The 20000-nt window shown below is 61.9% G+C and overlaps 1 protein-coding gene across 1 annotated transcript in view; it reads left to right on the top strand.

Moving 5' to 3' along the window:
* Positions 1-10226, top strand: part of LOC145818212 (uncharacterized) — a 237950-nt gene extending 227724 nt beyond the window's left edge. Inside the window, exon 2 of the mRNA XM_082912783.1 lies at positions 9752-10226. Within this exon, the coding sequence (XP_082768909.1) occupies positions 9752-9863 (112 nt within the window). The 3' untranslated portion in view covers positions 9864-10226. The remainder of the gene's footprint in view (positions 1-9751) is intronic.
* Positions 10227-20000: the final 9774 nt, after the last annotated feature.

The following is a 20000-nucleotide window of genomic DNA, read 5'->3' as shown; positions in this document are numbered from 1 at the left end:
GGCACCTTCCACTAGGGAAGCGCAGGCAACCCGAAGGCGAGTCGAAGACAACCCGAGGGACATGGAGGAATGCACCAGTGGAGTTCGCTGCACATGCAGGGATCCGTCCAACTCGCACAAACCGAACACAACTCACGCGCCACGACGTACACTGTGCACCAGCCCCCCAAAACGAATCACCCCCCGAAGGACTAAGAAGCCCGACGAACGCGCGAAAACATTTAGAGAGGCCGAGCAAGCACCGGTTAGCGCGAATGCAAATAACAAACGCAACAGGCAAATTTCGAGGGACATACTTTTCGCAACAAGCTTCCACTAGGAAAGCATAGGCAACTCGTTCGAACGTCAAAGCCAACCAAATGGCAATTACCCGAGGGACACGCTTTTCGCAAGGCACCTTCCACTAGGGAAGCGCAAGCAACCCGAAGGCGAGTCGAAGACAACCCGAGGGACATGGAGGAATGCACCAGTGGAGTTCGCTGCACAGGCAGGGATCCGTCCAACTCGCACAAACCGAACACAACTCACGCGCCACGACGTACACTGTGCACCAGCCCCCCAAAACGAATCACCCCCCGAAGGACCAAGAAGCCCGACGAACGCGCGAAAACATTTAGAGAGGCCGAGCAAGCACCGGTTAGCGCGAATGCAAATAACAAACGCAACAGGCAACTTTCGAGGGACATACTTCTCGCAACAAGCTTCCACAAGAAAAGCACAGGCAACTCGTTCGCACGCCAAAGCCAACCAAATGGCAATTTAACCGAGGGACATGCATTTCGCAAGGCAACTTGTACAATTACCCGAGGGACATGGCATGCTTGCCAAGGCCGTGGCTTGGCATGCTTGCCAAGGCCGTGGCATGACATGCTGCTGGCCAAGGCCGGGCATGCCATGCTGCTGGACAAGGCCGTGGCAAGGCATGCTGATGGCCGAGGCCGTGGCAAGGCATGCTGATGGCCGAGGCCGTGGCAAGGCATGCTGATGGCCGAGGCCGTGGCAAGGCATGCTGCTGGCCAAGGCGTTGGCATGGCATGCTGCTGCTGACCAAGGCTTGGGCTTGCCATGCTGCCGGCCAAGGCCGCGGCATGGCATGCTGCCGGCCAAGGCCGCGGCATGCCATGTTGCTGGCCAAGGCCGTGGCATGGCATGCTGCTGGCCAAGGCCGTGGCATGACATGCTGGCCAAGGCCGGGGCATGGCAAGCTGCTGGCCAAGGTCGTGGCATGGCACGCTGCTGGCCAAGGCCGGGGCATAGCACGCTGCTGGCCATGGCCGTGGCTTGGCAAGGTTGCCAAGGCCGGGGCATGGCGTGCTGCTGGCCAAGGCTTTGGCATGCCATGTTGCTGGCCAAGGCTGTGGCATGGCATGCTGCTGGCCAAGGCTGTGGCATGGCATGCTGCTGGCCAAGGCCGTGGCATGACATGCTGGCCAAGGCCGGGGCATGGCATGCTGCTGGCCAAGGTCGTGGCATGGCATGCTGCTGGCCAAGGCCGTGGCATGACATGCTTGCCAAGGCCAGGGCATGGCATGCTGCTGGCCAAGGCTTTGGCATGCCATGTTGCTGGCCAAGGCTGTGGCATGGCATGCTGCCCTAGGCCAACGTGCCACCGCCACCGCCGCGGGCCGCCACTCGACGCATCCCGTGCTTGGCTATGTAGTTTCGATGCCACAAGCCAATGCCACAAGCCAAGCGATGGCATGTGCCAAGCGCCCGCCTAGGCATAGGTGTGGCCTGTGGCCTGGCCATGCTGGCCAGCCTTAAGGGAGGTGCCCCCCCCTTATAATAGCCTGTTAAGCCCTTTTCAATCTGGCAGGAGGAAACATCAAGCATGTTCGAGGAGTCATAATGGGGTTTTTTTAAAAAGTAATGGTTTTTTGCCAAAACTTTCAACATGAAAGTTGTATGAAATAATTTAATACACCATAAAAAAAATTATAAAAAAATATTTGGCCACCGGAATATTTTATTTTAATTTATTTCAATTTTAATACTTAAAAAATAATAAAAATTACTAAAAATACTCAAAAAATTCTAGAAAAATTCCAACAATTATAAGATGAGGCACTAGTAATTATAGTAATTTTTTTAATTATTTTTTTATTTTTAATTTATTTTATTATAATTTTTATGAGTAAATAAATAATTAAAAAGCCCGACGAACGTGCAAAAACTCTTAGAGAAACCCAGCAAGCATCGGATAGCTCGAATGCAAATAACAAACGCAACAGGCAACTTCCGAGGGACATACTTTTCCCAACAAGCTTCCACTGGGGAAAGCACTAGCAACGTGTTCGCAAGTCAAAGGCAACCAAACCGGCTATTACCCGAGGGACAAGCATTTCGCAGGGCAACATATACGTAAGTCAAAGCCAAACCAAATGGCAATTACACGAGGGACAGGATTGCTTGCCAAGGGCGTGGCATGCGATGTTCTAGCCCAAGGCCAAGGCACGCCACGCTGCGGGACAAGGCCGTGGCAAGACATGCGGCTGGCCTTGGCCTTGGCATGGCATGCCGCCGGCTTTGGCTGGGCTGCGTTGGCCTTGCCATGGAATGTTGCTGGCTTCGGATGGGCTGCCTTGGCCTTGGCCTTGGCCGTGGCATGGCATGCTGCTGGCCTTGGCCTTGGCCTTGGCATGGCATGCTGCTGGCTTTGGCTGGGCTGCCTTGGCCGTGGCATGGCATGCTGCTGGCTTTGGCTGGGCTGCCTTGGCCGTGGCATGGCATGCTGCTGGCCTAGGCCTTGGCATGGCATGCTGCTGGCTTTGGCTGGGCTGCCTTGGCCGTGGCATGGCATGCTGCTGGCCTAGGCCTTGGCATGGCATCCTGCTGGCTTTGGCTGGAAGCCTTGGCCGTGGCATGGCATGCTGCTGGCCTTGGCCTTGGCATGGCATGCTGCTGGCTTTGGCTGGCCTGCCTTGGCCGTGGCATGGCATGCTGCTGGCCTTGGCCTTGGCATGGCATGCTGCTGGCTTTGGCTGGCCTGCCTTGGCCGTGGCATGGCATGCTGCTGGCCTAGGCCTTGGCATGGCATGCTGCTGGCTTTGGCTGGCCTGCCTTGGCCGTGGCATGGCATGCTGCTGGCCTAGGCATGGCATGGCATGCTGCTGGCTTTGGCTGGGCTGCCTTGGCCGTGGCATGGCATGCTGCTGGCCTTGGCCTTGATATGGCATGCTGCTGGCTTTGGCTGGGCTGCCTTGGCCGTGGCATGGCATGCTGCTGGCCTAGGCCTTGGCATGGCATGCTGCTGGCTTTGGCTGGGTTGCCTTGGCCTTGGCATGGCATGCTGCTGGCTTTGGCTGGCCTGCCTTGGCCGTGGCATGGCATGCTGCTGGCCTAGGCCATGGCATGGCATGCTGCTGGCTTTGGCTGGGCTGCCTTGGCCGTGGCATGGCATGCTGCTGCCCTTGGCCTTGATATGGCATGCTGCTGGCTTTGGCTGGGCTGCCTTGGCCGTGGCATGGCATGCTGCTGGCCTAGGCCTTGGCATGGCATGCTGCTGGCTTTGGCTGGCCTGCGTTGGCCGTGGCATGGCATGCTGCTGGCCTAGGCCTTCGCATGGCATGCTGCTGGCTTTGGCTGGGCTGCCTTGGCCGTGGCATGGCATGCTGCTGGCCTTGGCCTTGGCATGGCATGCTGCTGGCTTTGGCTGGGCTGCCTTGGCCGTGGCATGGCATGCTGGTGGCCTAGGCCTTGGCATGGCATGCTGCTGGCTTTGGCTGGCCTGCCTTGGCCGTGGCATGGCATGCTGCTGGCCTAAGCCTTGGCATGGCATGCTGCTGGCTTTGGTTGGGCTGCCTTGGCCGTGGCATGGCATGCTGCTGGCCTTGGCCTTGGCATGGCATGCTGCTGGCTTTGGCTGGCCTGCCTTGGCCGTGGCATGGCATGCTGCTGGCCTAGGCCTTGGCATGCAATGCTGCTGGCTTTGGCTGGGCTGCCTTGGCCGTGGCATGGCATGCTGCTGGCCTTGGCCTTGGCATGCCATGTTGTTGGCTTTGGCTGGCCTGCCTTGGCCGTGGCATGGCATGCTGCTGGCCTAGGCCTTGGCATGGCATGCTGCTGGCTTTGGCTGGGCTGCCTTGGCCGTGGCATGGCATGCTGCTGGCCTTGGCCTTGGCCTTGGCATGGCATGCTGCTGGCTTTGGCTGGGCTGCCTTGGCCGTGGCATGGCATGCTGCTGGCCTTGGCCTTGGCATGGCATGCTGCTGGCTTTGGCTGGGCTGCCTTGGCCGTGGCATGGCATGCTGCTGGCCTAGGCCTTGGCATGGCATGCTGCTGGCTTTGGCTGGGCTGCCTTGGCCGTGGCATGGCATGCTGCTGGCCTAGGCCTTGGCATGGCATGCTGCTGGCTTTGGCTGGGCTGCCTTGGCCGTGGCATGGCATGCTGCTGGCCTAGGCCTTGGCATGGTATGCTGCTGGCCTAGGCCTTGGCATGGCATGCTGCTGGCTTTGGCTGGCAGCCTTGGCCGTGGCATGGCATGCTGCTGGCCTTGGCCTTGGCATGGCATGCTGCTGGCCTTGGCCTTGGTATGGCATGCTGCTGGCTTTGGCTGGCCTGCCTTGGCCGTGGCATGGCATGCTGCTGGCCTAGGCCTTGGCATGGCATGCTGCTGGCTTTGGCTGGCCTGCCTTGGCCGTGGCATGGCATGCTGCTGGCCTAGGCATGGCATGGCATGCTGCTGGCTTTGGCTGGGCTGCCTTGGCCGTGGCATGGTATGCTGCTGGCCTTGGCCTTGATATGGCATGCTGCTGGCTTTGGCTGGGCTGCCTTGGCCGTGGCATGGCATGCTGCTGGCCTTGGCCTTGGCATGGCATGCTGCTGGCTTTGGCTGGCCTGCCTTGGCCGTGGCATGGCATGCTGCTGGCCTAGGCCTTGGCATGGCATGCTGCTGGCTTTGGCTGGCCTGTTTTGGCCGTGGCATGGCATGCTGCTGGCCTAGGCCTTGGCATGGCATGCTGCTGGCTTTGGCTGGCCTGCCTTGGCCGTGGCATGGCATGCTGCTGGCCTAGGCCATGGCATGGCATGCTGCTGGCCTTGGCTGGGCTGCCTTGGCCGTGGCATGGCATGCTGCTGGCCTTGGCCTTGAGATGGCATGCTGCTGGCTTTGGCTGGGCTGCCTTGGCCGTGGCATGGCATGCTGCTGGCCTAGGCCTTGGCATGGCATGCTGCTGGCTTTGGCTGGCCTGCCTTGGCCGTGGCATGGCATGCTGCTGGCCTTGGCCTTGGCATGGCATGCTGCTGGCTTTGGCTGGCCTGCCTTGGCCGTGGCATGGCATGCTGCTGGCCTAGGCCATGGCATGGCATGCTGCTGGCTTTGGCTGGGCTGCCTTGGCCGTGGCATGGCATGCTGCTGCCCTTGGCCGTGATATGGCATGCTGCTGGCTTTGGCTGGGCTGCCTTGGCCGTGGCATGGCATGCTGCTGGCCTAGGCCTTGGCATGGCATGCTGCTGGCTTTGGCTGGCCTGCCTTGGCCGTGGCATGGCATGCTGCTGGCCTAGGCCTTGGCATGGCATGCTGCTGGCTTTGGCTGGGCTGCCTTGGCCGTGGCATGGCATGCTGCTGGCCTTGGCCTTGGCATGGCATGCTGCTGGCTTTGGCTGGGCTGCCTTGGCCGTGGCATGGCATGCTGGTGGCCTAGGCCTTGGCATGGCATGCTGCTGGCTTTGGCTGGCCTGCCTTGGCCGTGGCATGGCATGCTGCTGGCCTAGGCCTTGGCATGGCATGCTGCTGGCTTTGGTTGGGCTGCCTTGGCCGTGGCATGGCATGCTGCTGGCCTTGGCCTTGGCATGGCATGCTGCTGGCTTTGGCTGGCCTGCCTTGGCCGTGGCATGGCATGCTGCTGGCCTAGGCCTTGGCATGGCATGCTGCTGGCTTTGGCTGGGCTGCCTTGGCCGTGGCATGGCATGCTGCTGGCCTTGGCCTTGGCATGGCATGCTGCTGGCTTTGGCTGGGCTGCCTTGGCCGTGGCATGGCATGCTGCTGGCCATGGCCTTGGCATGGCATGCTGCTGGCTTTGGCTTGCCTGCCTTGGCCGTGGCATGGCATGCTGCTGGCCTAGGCCTTGGCATGGCATGCTGCTGGCTTTGGCTGGGCTGCCTTGGCCGTGGCATGGCATGCTGCTGGCCTTGGCCTTGGCATGGCATGCTGCTGGCTTTGGCTGGGCTGCCTTGGCCGTGGCATGGCATGCTGGTGGCCTAGGCCTTGGCATGGCATGCTGCTGGCTTTGGCTGGCCTGCCTTGGCCGTGGCATGGCATGCTGCTGGCCTAGGCCTTGGCATGGCATGCTGCTGGCTTTGGTTGGGCTGCCTTGGCCGTGGCATGGCATGCTGCTGGCCTTGGCCTTGGCATGGCATGCTGCTGGCTTTGGCTGGCCTGCCTTGGCCGTGGCATGGCATGCTGCTGGCCTAGGCCTTGGCATGGCATGCTGCTGGCTTTGGCTGGGCTGCCTTGGCCGTGGCATGGCATGCTGCTGGCCTTGGCCTTGGCATGGCATGCTGCTGGCTTTGGCTGGGCTGCCTTGGCCGTGGCATGGCATGCTGCTGGCCATGGCCTTGGCATGGCATGCTGCTGGCTTTGGCTTGCCTGCCTTGGCCGTGGCATGGCATGCTGCTGGCCTAGGCCTTGTGTCACGGCCTTGGAATTTCTGAACCAACCCTCAGTCTTTCCACGCCAACCGTGCGGCCTTAGATGCTTGTAGCACGCGTTGCTTGCACCTAAGTAAGCCCTTTTGTGGAAGGGAGCTAGGGGAATGCACACACAAGAGAGATTTAGAGAATATTAGCTTTGTATTGCACTAGAGAGAAAGCTTACAACTTGGATTCTTGGTTGTTACATAGGTTGGTTTGGCCAAATGAGGGCCTCCCCTTTATATAGCCTTACATAGAATATTCTAGAGCTACTATGGTGGAGAGTGTTCTAGACACTTCCACCTATTACATCTAATAGACTATTCTAGAACTATATGGATGGAGGGGATTCTAGATCCTTCCCTCATCCTTACAAAGACCCTATTCTAGAACATACATACAATGCTTTATATTATTCTAGAGACTTCTAGGCAATTCTCCTATAGCCTTTATTCTAGAGAGTTCCAGAACTCTCTAGCATCCTTCCTGGCCTTCCTACTTTCTCAAGTCTTCCAGGAGCTTCCAAGCCATTTCACTAGCCTCTTTCTCTTGAGATTTCCTCTTGTGGGATACTTTGGCCTGGTCACGTTGGCGGGTCGTGACATTCTCCCCCACCTATGCTCGCGACGCCCTCGTCGCGTCTCCTTCTTTGAAGTCGCAGGTTCTCTCATTGACTTGCGCCTTCTTGGTTTTCCTTTGTCCACCGTTGGCACCGTGTAAGGACCCCCGTCCATAATGCACCAAGTGTTGTCGCGAGGCAACATCGCCATGTTGAACTCTCGCGGTAATTCGATCTCCAACACCACGCCATGGTCATTGACTTCTTCGCGCCACTCACCAAGGTGCAACTCAACCCCTTGAGCCAAGCCCTCCACGGACTTTACCTTGGTGTTTTCCACCTTCATCAATCCTTGACCCCTGTCAAGGTTCGGATCAACCCGCTTGGCCTCTTCCGCATTGATGAAGTGGTGCGATGCCTCGGTGTCGACCATGACTTGGGTTGCCTCCCCATCGTCCTTGCCCTCTACGTACATCAAACCCCTATCCCCTTGGGTTGATGCAGTAGGCTCCGCTTCAAGCAGCTGCAGAGATCCCATGCAAGACTGCTCTTCCCTTTCTTGCTCCTCCAGCTTTGCAATGAGACTCCTCCTCTTAGGACAATCCCTTGCCCAATGTAGCTCATCGCAAAGGAAGCAGTTATCCCTTGGCTTCATATCCTTAACCCGCATTGCCCATTTGCCCAAGTTTGTAGCAGCCTCCCTTCCGCGGTTCTCCTCTGTGTGAGTGACTCCCGACATAGTGCCCTTCCTTCCTTAGTCACGACGCCTTCGCAACCCGCTCTGATACCAACTGTCACGGCCTTGGAATTTCTGAACCAACCCTCAGTCTTTCCAAGCCAACCGTGCGGCCTTAGATGCTTGTAGCACGCGTTGCTTGCACCTAAGTAAGCCCTTTTGTGGAAGGGAGCTAGGGGAATGCACACACAAGAGAGATTTAGAGAATATTAGCTTTGTATTGCACTAGAGAGAAAGCTTACAACTTGGATTCTTGGTTGTTACATAGGTTGGTTTGGCCAAATGAGGGCCTCCCCTTTATATAGCCTTACATAGAATATTCTAGAGCTACTATGGTGGAGAGTGTTCTAGACACTTCCACCTATTACATCTAATAGACTATTCTAGAACTATATGGATGGAGGGGATTCTAGATCCTTCCCTCATCCTTACAAAGACCCTATTCTAGAACATACATACAATGCTTTATATTATTCTAGAGACTTCTAGGCAATTCTCCTATAGCCTTTATTCTAGAGAGTTCCAGAACTCTCTAGCATCCTTCCTGGCCTTCCTACTTTCTCAAGTCCTCCTGGAAGACTTGAGAAAGTAGGAAGGCCAGGAAGGATGCTAGAGAGTTCTGGAACTCTCTAGAATAAAGGCTATAGGAGAATTGCCTAGAAGTCTCTAGAATAATATAAAGCATTGTATGTATGTTCTAGAATAGGGTCTTTGTAAGGATGAGGGAAGGATCTAGAATCCCCTCCATCCATATAGTTCTAGAATAGTCTATTAGATGTAATAGGTGGAAGTGTCTAGAACACTCTCCACCATAGTAGCTCTAGAATATTCTATGTAAGGCTATATAAAGGGGAGGCCCTCATTTGGCCAAACCAACCTATGTAACAACCAAGAATCCAAGTTGTAAGCTTTCTCTCTAGTGCAATACAAAGCTAATATTCTCTAAATCTCTCTTGTGTGTGCATTCCCCTAGCTCCCTTCCACAAAAGGGCTTACTTAGGTGCAAGCAACGCGTGCTACAAGCATCTAAGGCCGCACGGTTGGCTTGGAAAGACTGAGGGTTGGTTCAGAAATTCCAAGGCCGTGACAGTTGGTATCAGAGCGGGTTGCGAAGGCGTCGTGACTAAGGAAGGAAGGGCACTATGTCGGGAGTCACTCACACAGAGGAGAACCGCGGAAGGGAGGCTGCTACAAACTTGGGCAAATGGGCAATGCGGGTTAAGGATATGAAGCCAAGGGATAACTGCTTCCTTTGCGATGAGCTACATTGGGCAAGGGATTGTCCTAAGAGGAGGAGTCTCATTGCAAAGCTGGAGGAGCAAGAAAGGGAAGAGCAGTCTTGCATGGGATCTCTGCAGCTGCTTGAAGCGGAGCCTACTGCATCAACCCAAGGGGATAGGGGTTTGATGTACGTAGAGGGCAAGGACGATGGGGAGGCAACCCAAGTCATGGTCGACACCGAGGCATCGCACCACTTCATCAATGCGGAAGAGGCCAAGCGGGTTGATCCGAACCTTGACAGGGGTCAAGGATTGATGAAGGTGGAAAACACCAAGGTAAAGTCCGTGGAGGGCTTGGCTCAAGGGGTTGAGTTGCACCTTGGTGAGTGGCGCGAAGAAGTCAATGACCATGGCGTGGTGTTGGAGATCGAATTACCGCGAGAGTTCAACATGGCGATGTTGCCTCGCGACAACACTTGGTGCATTATGGACGGGGGTCCTTACACGGTGCCAACGGTGGACAAAGGAAAACCAAGAAGGCGCAAGTCAATGAGAGAACCTGCGACTTCAAAGAAGGAGACGCGACGAGGGCGTCGCGAGCATAGGTGGGGGAGAATGTCACGACCCGCCAACGTGACCAGGCCAAAGTATCCCACAAGAGGAAATCTCAAGAGAAAGAGGCTAGTGAAATGGCTTGGAAGCTCCTGGAAGACTTGAGAAAGTAGGAAGGCCAGGAAGGATGCTAGAGAGTTCTGGAACTCTCTAGAATAAAGGCTATAGGAGAATTGCCTAGAAGTCTCTAGAATAATATAAAGCATTGTATGTATGTTCTAGAATAGGGTCTTTGTAAGGATGAGGGAAGGATCTAGAATCCCCTCCATCCATATAGTTCTAGAATAGTCTATTAGATGTAATAGGTGGAAGTGTCTAGAACACTCTCCACCATAGTAGCTCTAGAATATTCTATGTAAGGCTATATAAAGGGGAGGCCCTCATTTGGCCAAACCAACCTATGTAACAACCAAGAATCCAAGTTGTAAGCTTTCTCTCTAGTGCAATACAAAGCTAATATTCTCTAAATCTCTCTTGTGTGTGCATTCCCCTAGCTCCCTTCCACAAAAGGGCTTACTTAGGTGCAAGCAACGCGTGCTACAAGCATCTAAGGCCGCACGGTTGGCTTGGAAAGACTGAGGGTTGGTTCAGAAATTCCAAGGCCGTGACACTTGGCATGGCATGCTGCTGGCTTTGGCTGGGCTGCCTTGGCCGTGGCATGGCATGCTGCTGGCCTTGGCCTTGGCATGGCATGCTGCTGGCTTTGGCTGGCCTGCCTTGGCCGTGGCATGGCATGCTGCTGGCCTAGGCCTTGGCATGGCATGCTGCTGGCTTTGGCTGGGCTGCCTTGGCCGTGGCATGGCATGCTGCTGGCCTAGGCCTTGGCATGGCATGCTGCTGGCTTTGGCTGGCCTGCCTTGGCCGTGGCATGGCATGCTGCTGGCCTTGGCCTTGGCATGGCATGCTGCTGGCTTTGGCTGGCATGCCTTGGCCGTGGCATGGCATGCTGCTGGCCTAGGCCATGGCATGGCATGCTGCTGGCTTTGGCTGGGCTGCCTTGGCCGTGGCATGGCATGCTGCTGCCCTTGGCCGTGATATGGCATGCTGCTGGCTTTGGCTGGGCTGCCTTGGCCGTGGCATGGCATGCTGCTGGCCTTGGCCTTGGCATGGCATGCTGCTGGCTTTGGCTGGGCTGCCTTGGCCGTGGCATGGCATGCTGCTGGCCATGGCCTTGGCATGGCATGCTGCTGGCTTTGGCTTGCCTGCCTTGGCCGTGGCATGGCATGCTGCTGGCCTAGGCCTTGGCATGGCATGCTGCTGGCTTTGGCTGGGCTGCCTTGGCCGTGGCATGGCATGCTGCTGGCCTTGGCCTTGGCATGGCATGCTGCTGGCTTTGGCTGGCCTGCCTTGGCCGTGGCATGGCATGCTGCTGGCCTAGGCCTTGGCATGGCATGCTGCTGGCTTTGGCTGGGCTGCCTTGGCCGTGGCATGGCATGCTGCTGGCCTTGGCCTTGGCATGGCATGCTGCTGGCTTTGGCTTGCCTGCCTTGGCCGTGGCATGGCATGCTGCTGGCCTAGGCCTTGGCATGGCATGCTGCTGGCTTTGGCTGGGCTGCCTTGGCCGTGGCATGGCATGCTGCTGGCCTTGGCCTTGGCTTGGCATGCTGCTGGCTTTGGCTGGGCTGCCTTGGCCGTGGCATGGCATGCTGCTGGCCTTGGCCTTGGCATGGCATGCTGCTGGCTTTGGCTGGCCTGCCTTGGCCGTGGCATGGCATGCTGCTGGCCTTGGCATGGCATGCTGCTGGCTTTGGCTGGGCTGCCTTCGCCGTGGCATGCCATGCTGCTGGCCTTGGCCTTGGGGCTGGGCTGCCTTGGCTGCGGTTCTTATCACTAGACGTGCGTTGCGTGCGAAGGCGTGCAAAGGCGTGCGCGACCATGCGCGCAACACGCGCACCGTGGTCAAAAGACCACGCGCGCGGTATTCGCACAGGCCACGCTGCCCACGCCGCGGGCATGCCAGGCCGCCCAGGCCGTGCGCATGCCATGCCGTGCTGCCCAGGCCGGCTGCATGCCAGGCCGCCCAGGCCGTGCGCATGCCATGCCGTGCTGCCCACGCCGCGGGCATGCCAGGCCGGCTGCATGCCAGGCCGCCCAGGCCGTGCGCATGCCATGCCGTGCTGCCCACGCCGCGGGCATGCCAGGCCGGCTGCATGCCAGGCCGCCCAGGCCGTGCGCATGCCATGCCGTGCTGCCCATGCCGCGCGCATGCCAGGCCGCCCACGCCCGCGCGCATGCCACGCCATGCTGCCCAAGGCCGCGCCCAGGCCGCGCAAGGCCGCGCCCAGGCCGCCCAAGGCCGCGCCCAGGCCGCGCAAGGCCGCCCAAGGCCGCGGTCCAGGCCGCCCAAGGCCGCGGCCGAGCCGCCCCAGGCCGCAGCCCAGGCCGCGGTCGAGCCGCAGTGCATGTAACCCAAGGCCGCAGCCCAGGCCGCGCCCAACATGGGGCGTACCTGCCACTGCCTTGCCCTGGGCAAGGGAGGTGCCCCCCCCTTATAATAGCCTGTTAAGCCCTTTTCAATCTGGCAGGAGGAAACATCAAGCATGTTCGAGGAGTCATAATGGGGTTTTTTTAAAAAGTAATGGTTTTTTGCCAAAACTTTCAACATGAAAGTTGTAGGAAATAATTTAATACACCATAAAAAAAATTAAAAAAAATATTTTTTTACAGAAAATATTTTATTTTAATTTATTTCGATATTAATACTTAAAAAATAATAAAAATTAATAAAAATAGTCAAAAAATTATGGAAAAATTCCCATAATTAAAGGATGATTCACTAGTAATTATAGAAATTATTAAATTATTTTTTTCATTTTTTTTATTTTATTTTGATTTTTTTATGCCAAATAAGGGCTTTAAAAATTCGAAAAGCTCCAGAAAAATTGCAAAAAAATAGGGAATGACATTTAAAATTGATTGTAGTGCATTTTTAATTGTGTTGCACGGTTTGGGTAAGATTATAAAAGAATCATGTTCAAAAAGATCGATCGAGGCGGTGGCACGCCATGGCCTTGGCCTTGGCCTTGGCCTTTGCCCGCGGCCTTGGCCTTTGCCTTGGCCTTGGCCATGCCTTGCACAGGGACTTGGCCTTGCCCACTGCCTTGGCCTTGGCTTTGGCCTTGGCCTTGGCATGGCATGGCATGCTCGCCGAGGCCGTGGCATGCCTTGCTGCTAGCCAAGGCCGTGGCGTGGCATGCTCGCCCAGCCCGTGGCATGCCGTGCTCGCCCAGCCCGTGGCACGCCATGTTGGCCCAAGGCATTGGCATGGCATGCCGGCCAAGGCATGCTGGCCAACGCTGCACAAGGCGGTGCCATGGCATGGCATGCTGACCAAGACCGTGCCATGGCATGCTGGGCGAGGCCGGGGCATGGCATGCTGGCCGAGGCCGTGGCTTGCCATGCCGCCACGGCCGTGGCATGCCGGGCAACGGACCGGCATGGCCCAGCCCGTGGCACGCCATGTTGGCCCAAGGCATTGGCATGGCATGCCGGCCAAGGCATGCTGGCCAACGCTGCGGCACGGCGTGCTGGACAAGGCGGTGCCATGGCATGGCATGCTGACCAAGACAGTGCCATGGCATGCTGGCCGAGGCCGTGGCATGGCATGCTGGCCGAGGCCGTGGCTTGCCATGCCGCCACGGCCGTGGCATGCTGGGCAACGGACCGGCATGGCATGCTGGCCGTGGCGGTGGCACGACATGCTGGCCAAGGCAGTGGCATGGCATGTAGGCCAAGGCTAAGGCATGGCACGCTGTGGCATGGCACGCTGGCCAAGGCAGTCGCAAGGCATGCGGGCCGAGGCCGCGGCACGGCCCGCTGGGCAACGCGGTGGCATGGCATGCTGGGCAACGCCGTGGCAAGGCATGCGGGCCGAGGCCTTGGCATGGCATGCTGGCCGAGGCCGTGGCATGGCATGCGGGCCGAGGCCGTGGCATGGCATGGCATGCGGGCCGAGGCCGTGGCATGGCATGCGGGCCGAGGCCGTGGCGTGGCATGGCATGGCATGTTGGGCAACGCCGTGGCAAGACATGCGGGCCGAGGCCGTGGCATGGCATGTTGGGCAACGCCCTGGCAAGCCATGCGGGCCGAGGCCGTGGCGTGGCATGTTGGCCAAGGCTAAGGCATGGCACGCCGGGCAACGCGGTGCATTGGCATGCTGGGCAGCGCGGTGGCAAGGCATGGGGGCCGAGGCCGTGGCATGGCATGTTGGGCAACGCCGTGGCAAGACATGCGGGCCGAGGCCGTGGCATGGCATGCGGGCCGAGGCCGTGGCACGACATGTTGGCCAAGGCTAAGGCATGGCACGCCGGGCAACGCGGTGGCATGGCATGCTGGGCAACGCGGTGGCAAGGCATGCGGGCCGAGGCCGTGGCATGGCATGTTGGGCAACGCCGTAGAAGGGCATGCGGGCCGAGGCCGTGGCATGGCATGCGGGCCGAGGCCGTGGCATGGCATGTTGGGCGACGCCGTAGCAAGGCATGCGGGCCGAGGCCGTGGCATGTCATGCGGGCCGAGGCCGTGGCATGGCATGCGGGCCGAGGCCGTGGCATGGCATGTTGGCCGAGGCCGTGGCAAGGCATGCGGGCCGAGGCCGTGGCATGGCATGTTTGGCAACGCCGTGGCAAGACATGCGGGCCGTGGCATGGCATGGCATGCGGGCCGAGGCCGTGGCACGACATGTTGGCCAAGGCTAAGGCATGGCACGCCGGGCAACGCGGTGGCATGGCACGCCGGGCAACGCGGTGGCAAGGCATGCGGGCCGGGGCCGTGGCATGGCATGTTGGGCGACGCCGTAGCAAGGCATGCGGTCCGAGGCCGTGGCATGTCATGCGGGCCGAGGCCATGGCATGGCATGCGGGCCGAGGCCGTGGCATGGCATGTTGGGCGACGCCGTAGCAAGGCATGCGGGCCGAGGCCGTGGCATGTCATGCGAGCCGAGGCCGTGGCATGGCATGCGGGCCGAGGCCGTGGCATGGCAAGTTGGGCGACGTCGTGGCAAGGCATGCGGGCCGAGGCCGTGGCATGTCACGCGGGCCGAGGCCGTGGCATGGCATGCGGGCAGAGGCCGTGGCATGGCATGTTGGGCGACGCCGTCGCAAGGCATGCGGGCCGAGGCCGTGGCATGGCATGCGGGCCGAGGCCGTGGCATGGCATGTTGGGCGACGCCGTAGCAAGGCATGCGGGCCGAGGCCGTGGCATGTCATGGCATGTTGGGCGACGCCGTAGCAAGGCATGCGGGCCGAGGCCGTGGCATGGCATGTTTGGCAACGCCGTGGCAAGACATGAGGGCCGTGGCATGGCATGGCATGCGGGCCGAGGCCGTGGCACGACATGTTGGCCAAGGCTAAGGCATGGCACGCCGGGCAACGCGGTGGCATGGCATGCGGGCCGGGGCCGTGGCATGGCATGTTGGCCAACGTCGTAGCAAGGCATGCGGGCCGAGGCCGAGGCCGTGGCACGGCATGCGGGCCGAGGCTGTGGCATGGCATGTTGGGCGACGCCGTAGCAAGGCATGCGGTCCGAGGCCGTGGCATGTCATGCGGGCCGAGGCCGTGGCATGGCATGCGGGCCGAGGCCGTGGCATGGCATGTTGGGCGACGCCGTAGCAAGGCATGCGGGCCGAGGCCGTGCCGTGGCATGCGGGCCGAGGCCGTGGCATGGCATGCGGGCCGAGGCCGTGGCATGGCAAGTTGGGCGACGCCGTAGCAAGGCATGCGGTCCGAGGCCGTGGCCTGTCATGCGGGCCGAGGCCGTGGCATGGCATGCGGGCCGAGGCCGTGGCATGGCATGCGGGCCGAGGCCGTGGCATGGCATGTTGGGCGACGCCGTAGCATGGCATGCGGGCCGAGGCCGTGGCATGTCATGCGCGCCGAGGCCGTGGCATGGCATGCGGGCCGAGGCCGTGGCATGGCAAGTTGGGCGACGTCGTGGCAAGGCATGCGGGCCGAGGCCGTGGCATGGCATGCGGGCCGAGGCCGTGGCAAGGCATGTTGGGCGACGCCGTAGCAAGGCATGCGGGCCGAGGCCGTGGCATGTCATGCGGGCCGAGGCCGTGGCATGGCATGCGGGCCGAGGCCGTGGCATGGCATGTTGGGCGACGCCGTAGCAAGGCATGCGGGCCGAGGCCGTGCCGTGGCATGCGGGCCGAGGCCGTGGCATGGCATGTTGGGCGACGCCGTAGCAAGGCATGCGGTCCGAGGCCGTGGCATGTCATGCGGGCCGAGGCCGTGGCATGGCATGCGGGCCGAGGCCGTGGCATGGCATGTTGGGCGACGCCGTAGCAAGGCATGCGGTCCGAGGCCGTGGCATGTCATGCGGGCCGAGGCCGTGGCATGGCATGCGGGCCGAGGCCGTGGCATGGCAAGTTGGGCGACGTCGTGGCAAGGCATGCGGGCCGAGGCCGTGGCATGGCATGCGGGCCGAGGCCGTGGCAAGGCATGTTGGGCGACGCCGTCGCAAGGCATGCGGGCCGAGGCCGTGGCATGTCATGCGGGCCGAGGCCGTGGCATGGCATGCGGGCCGAGGCCGTGGCATGGCATGTTGGGCGACGCCGTAGCAAGGCATGCGGTCCGAGGCCGTGGCATGTCATGCGGGCCGAGGCCGTGGCATGGCATGCGGGCCGAGGCCGTGGCATGGCATGCTGGGCGACGCCGTAGCAAGGCATGCGGGCCGAGGCCGTGCCGTGGCGTGCGGGCCGAGGCCGTGGCATGGCATGTTGGGCGACGCCGTAGCAAGGCATGCGGTCCGAGGCCGTGGCATGTCATGCGGGCCGAGGCCGTGGCATGGCATGCGGGCCGAGGCCGTGGCATGGCATGTTGGGCGACGCCGTAGCAAGGCATGCGGGCCGAGGCCGTGCCGTGGCATGCGGGCCGAGGCCGTGGCATGGCATGTTGGGCGACGCCGTAGCAAGGCATGCGGTCCGAGGCCGTGGCATGTCATGCGGGCCGAGGCCGTGGCATGGCATGCGGGCCGAGGCCGTGGCATGGCATGTTGGGCGACGCCGTAGCAAGGCATGCGGGCCGAGGCCGTGGCATGTCATGCGGGCCGAGGCCGTGGCATGGCATGCGGGCCGAGGCCGTGGCATGGCAAGTTGGGCGGCGTCGTGGCAAGGCATGCTGGCCGAGGCCGTGGCATGTCATGCGGGCCGAGGCCGCGGCATGGCATGCGGGCCGAGGCCGTGGCAAGGCATGTTGGGCGACGCCGTAGCAAGGCATGCGGGCCGAGGCCGTGGCATGTCATGCGGGCCGAGGCCGTGGCACGTCATGCGGGCCGAGGCCGTGGCATGGCATGTTTGGCCACGCCGTGGCAAGACATGCGGGCCGTGGCATGGCATGGCATGCGGGCCGAGGCCGTGGCTCGACATGTTGGCCAAGGCTAAGGCATGGCACGCCGGGCAACGCGGTGGCATGGCATGCTGGGCAACGCGGTGGCAAGGCATGCGGGCCGAGGCCGTGGCATGGCATGTTGGGCAACGCCGCAGCAAGGCATGCGGGCCGAGGCCGTGGCATGGCATGCGGGCCGAGGCCGTGGCATGGCATGCGGGCCGAGGCCGTGGCATGGCATGTTGGACGACGCCGTAGCAAGGCATGCGGTCCGAGGCCGTGGCATGTCATGCGGGCCGAGGCCGTGGCATGGCATGCGGGCCGAGGCCGTGGCATGGCATGTTGGGCGACGCCGTAGCAAGGCATGCGGGCCGAGGCCGTGCCGTGGCATGCGGGCCGAGGCCGTGGCATGGCATGTTGGGCGACGCCGTAGCAAGGCATGCGGTCCGAGGCCGTGGCATGTCATGCGGGCCGAGGCCGTGGCATGGCATGCGGGCCGAGGCCGTGGCATGGCATGTTGGGCGACGCCGTAGCAAGGCATGCGGGCCGAGGCCGTGCCGTGGCATGCGGGCCGAGCCCGTGGCATGGCATGTTGGGCGACGCCGTAGCAAGGCATGCGGTCCGAGGCCGTGGCATGTCATGCGGGCCGAGGCCGTGGCATGGCATGCGGGCCGAGGCCGTGGCATGGCATGTTGGGCGACGCCGTAGCAAGGCATGCGGGCCGAGGCCGTGGCATGTCATGCGGGCCGAGGCCGTGGCAGGGCATGCGGGCCGAGGCCGTGGCATGGCAAGTTGGGCGGCGTCGTGGCAAGGCATGCGGGCCGAGGCCGTGGCATGTCATGCGGGCCGAGGCCGTGGCATGGCATGCGGGCCGAGGCCGTGGCATGGCATGTTGGGCGACGCCGTAGCAAGGCATGCGGGCCGAGGCCGTGGCATGGCATGCGGGCCGAGGCCGTGGCATGGCATGCGGGCCGAGGCCGTGGCATGGCATGTTGGACGACGCCGTAGCAAGGCATGCGGTCCGAGGCCGTGGCATGTCATGCGGGCCGAGGCCGTGGCATGGCATGCGGGCCGAGGCCGTGGCATGGCATGTTGGGCGACGCCGTAGCAAGGCATGCGGGCCGAGGCCGTGCCGTGGCATGCGGGCCGAGGCCGTGGCATGGCATGTTGGGCGACGCCGTAGCAAGGCATGCGGTCCGAGGCCGTGGCATGTCATGCGGGCCGAGGCCGTGGCATGGCATGCGGGCCGAGGCCGTGGCATGGCATGTTGGGCGACGCCGTAGCAAGGCATGCGGGCCGAGGCCGTGCCGTGGCATGCGGGCCGAGCCCGTGGCATGGCATGTTGGGCGACGCCGTAGCAAGGCATGCGGTCCGAGGCCGTGGCATGTCATGCGGGCCGAGGCCGTGGCATGGCATGCGGGCCGAGGCCGTGGCATGGCATGTTGGGCGACGCCGTAGCAAGGCATGCGGGCCGAGGCCGTGGCATGTCATGCGGGCCGAGGCCGTGGCAGGGCATGCGGGCCGAGGCCGTGGCACGGCATGCGGGCCGAGGCCGTGGCACGTCATGCGGGCCGAGGCCGTGGCATGGCATGTTTGGCAATGCCGTGGCAAGACATGCGGGCTGTGGCATGGCATGGCATGCGGGCCGAGGCCGTGGCTCGACATGTTGGCCAAGGCTAAGGCATGGCACGCCGGGCAACGCGGTGGCATGGCATGCTGGGCAACGCGGTGGCAAGGCATGCGGGCCGAGGCCGTGGCATGGCATGTTGGGCAACGCCGCAGCAAGGCATGCGGGCCGAGGCCGTGGCATGGCATGCGGGCCGAGGCCGTGGCATGGCATGCGGGCCGTGGCCGTGGCATGGCATGTTGGGCGACGCCGTCGCAAGGCATGCGGGCCGAGGCCGTGGCATGGCATGTTTGGCAACGCCGTGGCAAGACATGCGGGCCGTGGCATGGCATGGCATGCGGGCCGAGGCCGTGGCACGGCATGCGGGCCGAGGCCGTGGCATGGCATGTTGGGCGACGCCGTAGCAAGGCATGCGGGCCGAGGCCGTGGCCGTGGCATGGCATGCGGGCCGTGGCCGTGGCATGGCATGGCATGCGGGCCGAGGCCGTGGCATGGCATGTTGGGCAACGCCGTGGCAAGGCATGCGGGCCGAGGCCGTGGCATGGCATGATGGCCGAGGCCGTGGCATGTCATGCGGGCCGAGGCCGTGGCATGGCATGTTGGGCGACGCCGTAGCAAGGCATGCGGTCCGAGGCCGTGGCATGTCATGCGGGCCGAGGCCGTGGCATGGCTTGTTGGGCGACGCCGTAGCAAGGCATGCGGGCCGAGGCCGTGGCTTGTCATGCTGGCCAAGGCCAAGGCATGGCATGGCATGGCATGCGGGCCGAGGCCGTGGCATGGCATGTTGGGCAACGCCGTGGCAAGGCATGCGGGCCGAGGCCGTGGCATGGCATGATGGCCGAGGCCGTGGCATGCCATGCTGGCCAAGGCTAAGGCATGGCATGCCGGGCAACGCGGTGGCATGGCATGCTGGGCAACGCCGTGGCAAGGCATGCGGGCCGAGGCCGTGGCATGGCATGTTGGGCAACGCCTTGGCAAGACATGCGGGCCGAGGCCGTGGCATGGCATGGCATGTTGGGCAACGCCTTGGCAAGGCATGCGGGCCGAGGCCGTGGCATGGCATGCTAGCCGAGGCCGTGGCATGGCATGTTGGGCGACGCCGTGGCAAGGCATGCGGGCCGAGGCCGTGGCATGGCATGCGGGCCGAGGCCGTGGCACTGCATGTTGGGCGACGCCGTAGCAAGGCATGCGGGCCGAGGCCGAGGCCGTGGCATGGCATGTTGACCGAGGCCAAGGCATGGCATGCCGGGCAACGCGGTGGCATGGCATGCGCGGCCGAGGCCGTGGCAAGGC

This window comes from Camellia sinensis, unplaced genomic scaffold (assembly GCF_055761805.1).
Source record: "Camellia sinensis isolate YWXY unplaced genomic scaffold, ASM5576180v1 Unanchor6, whole genome shotgun sequence".
Lineage (NCBI taxonomy): Eukaryota > Viridiplantae > Streptophyta > Magnoliopsida > Ericales > Theaceae > Camellia > Camellia sinensis.
The sequence above is the reverse complement of the archived record's forward strand: the minus strand, read 5'-3'. Positions and strand labels throughout refer to the sequence as shown.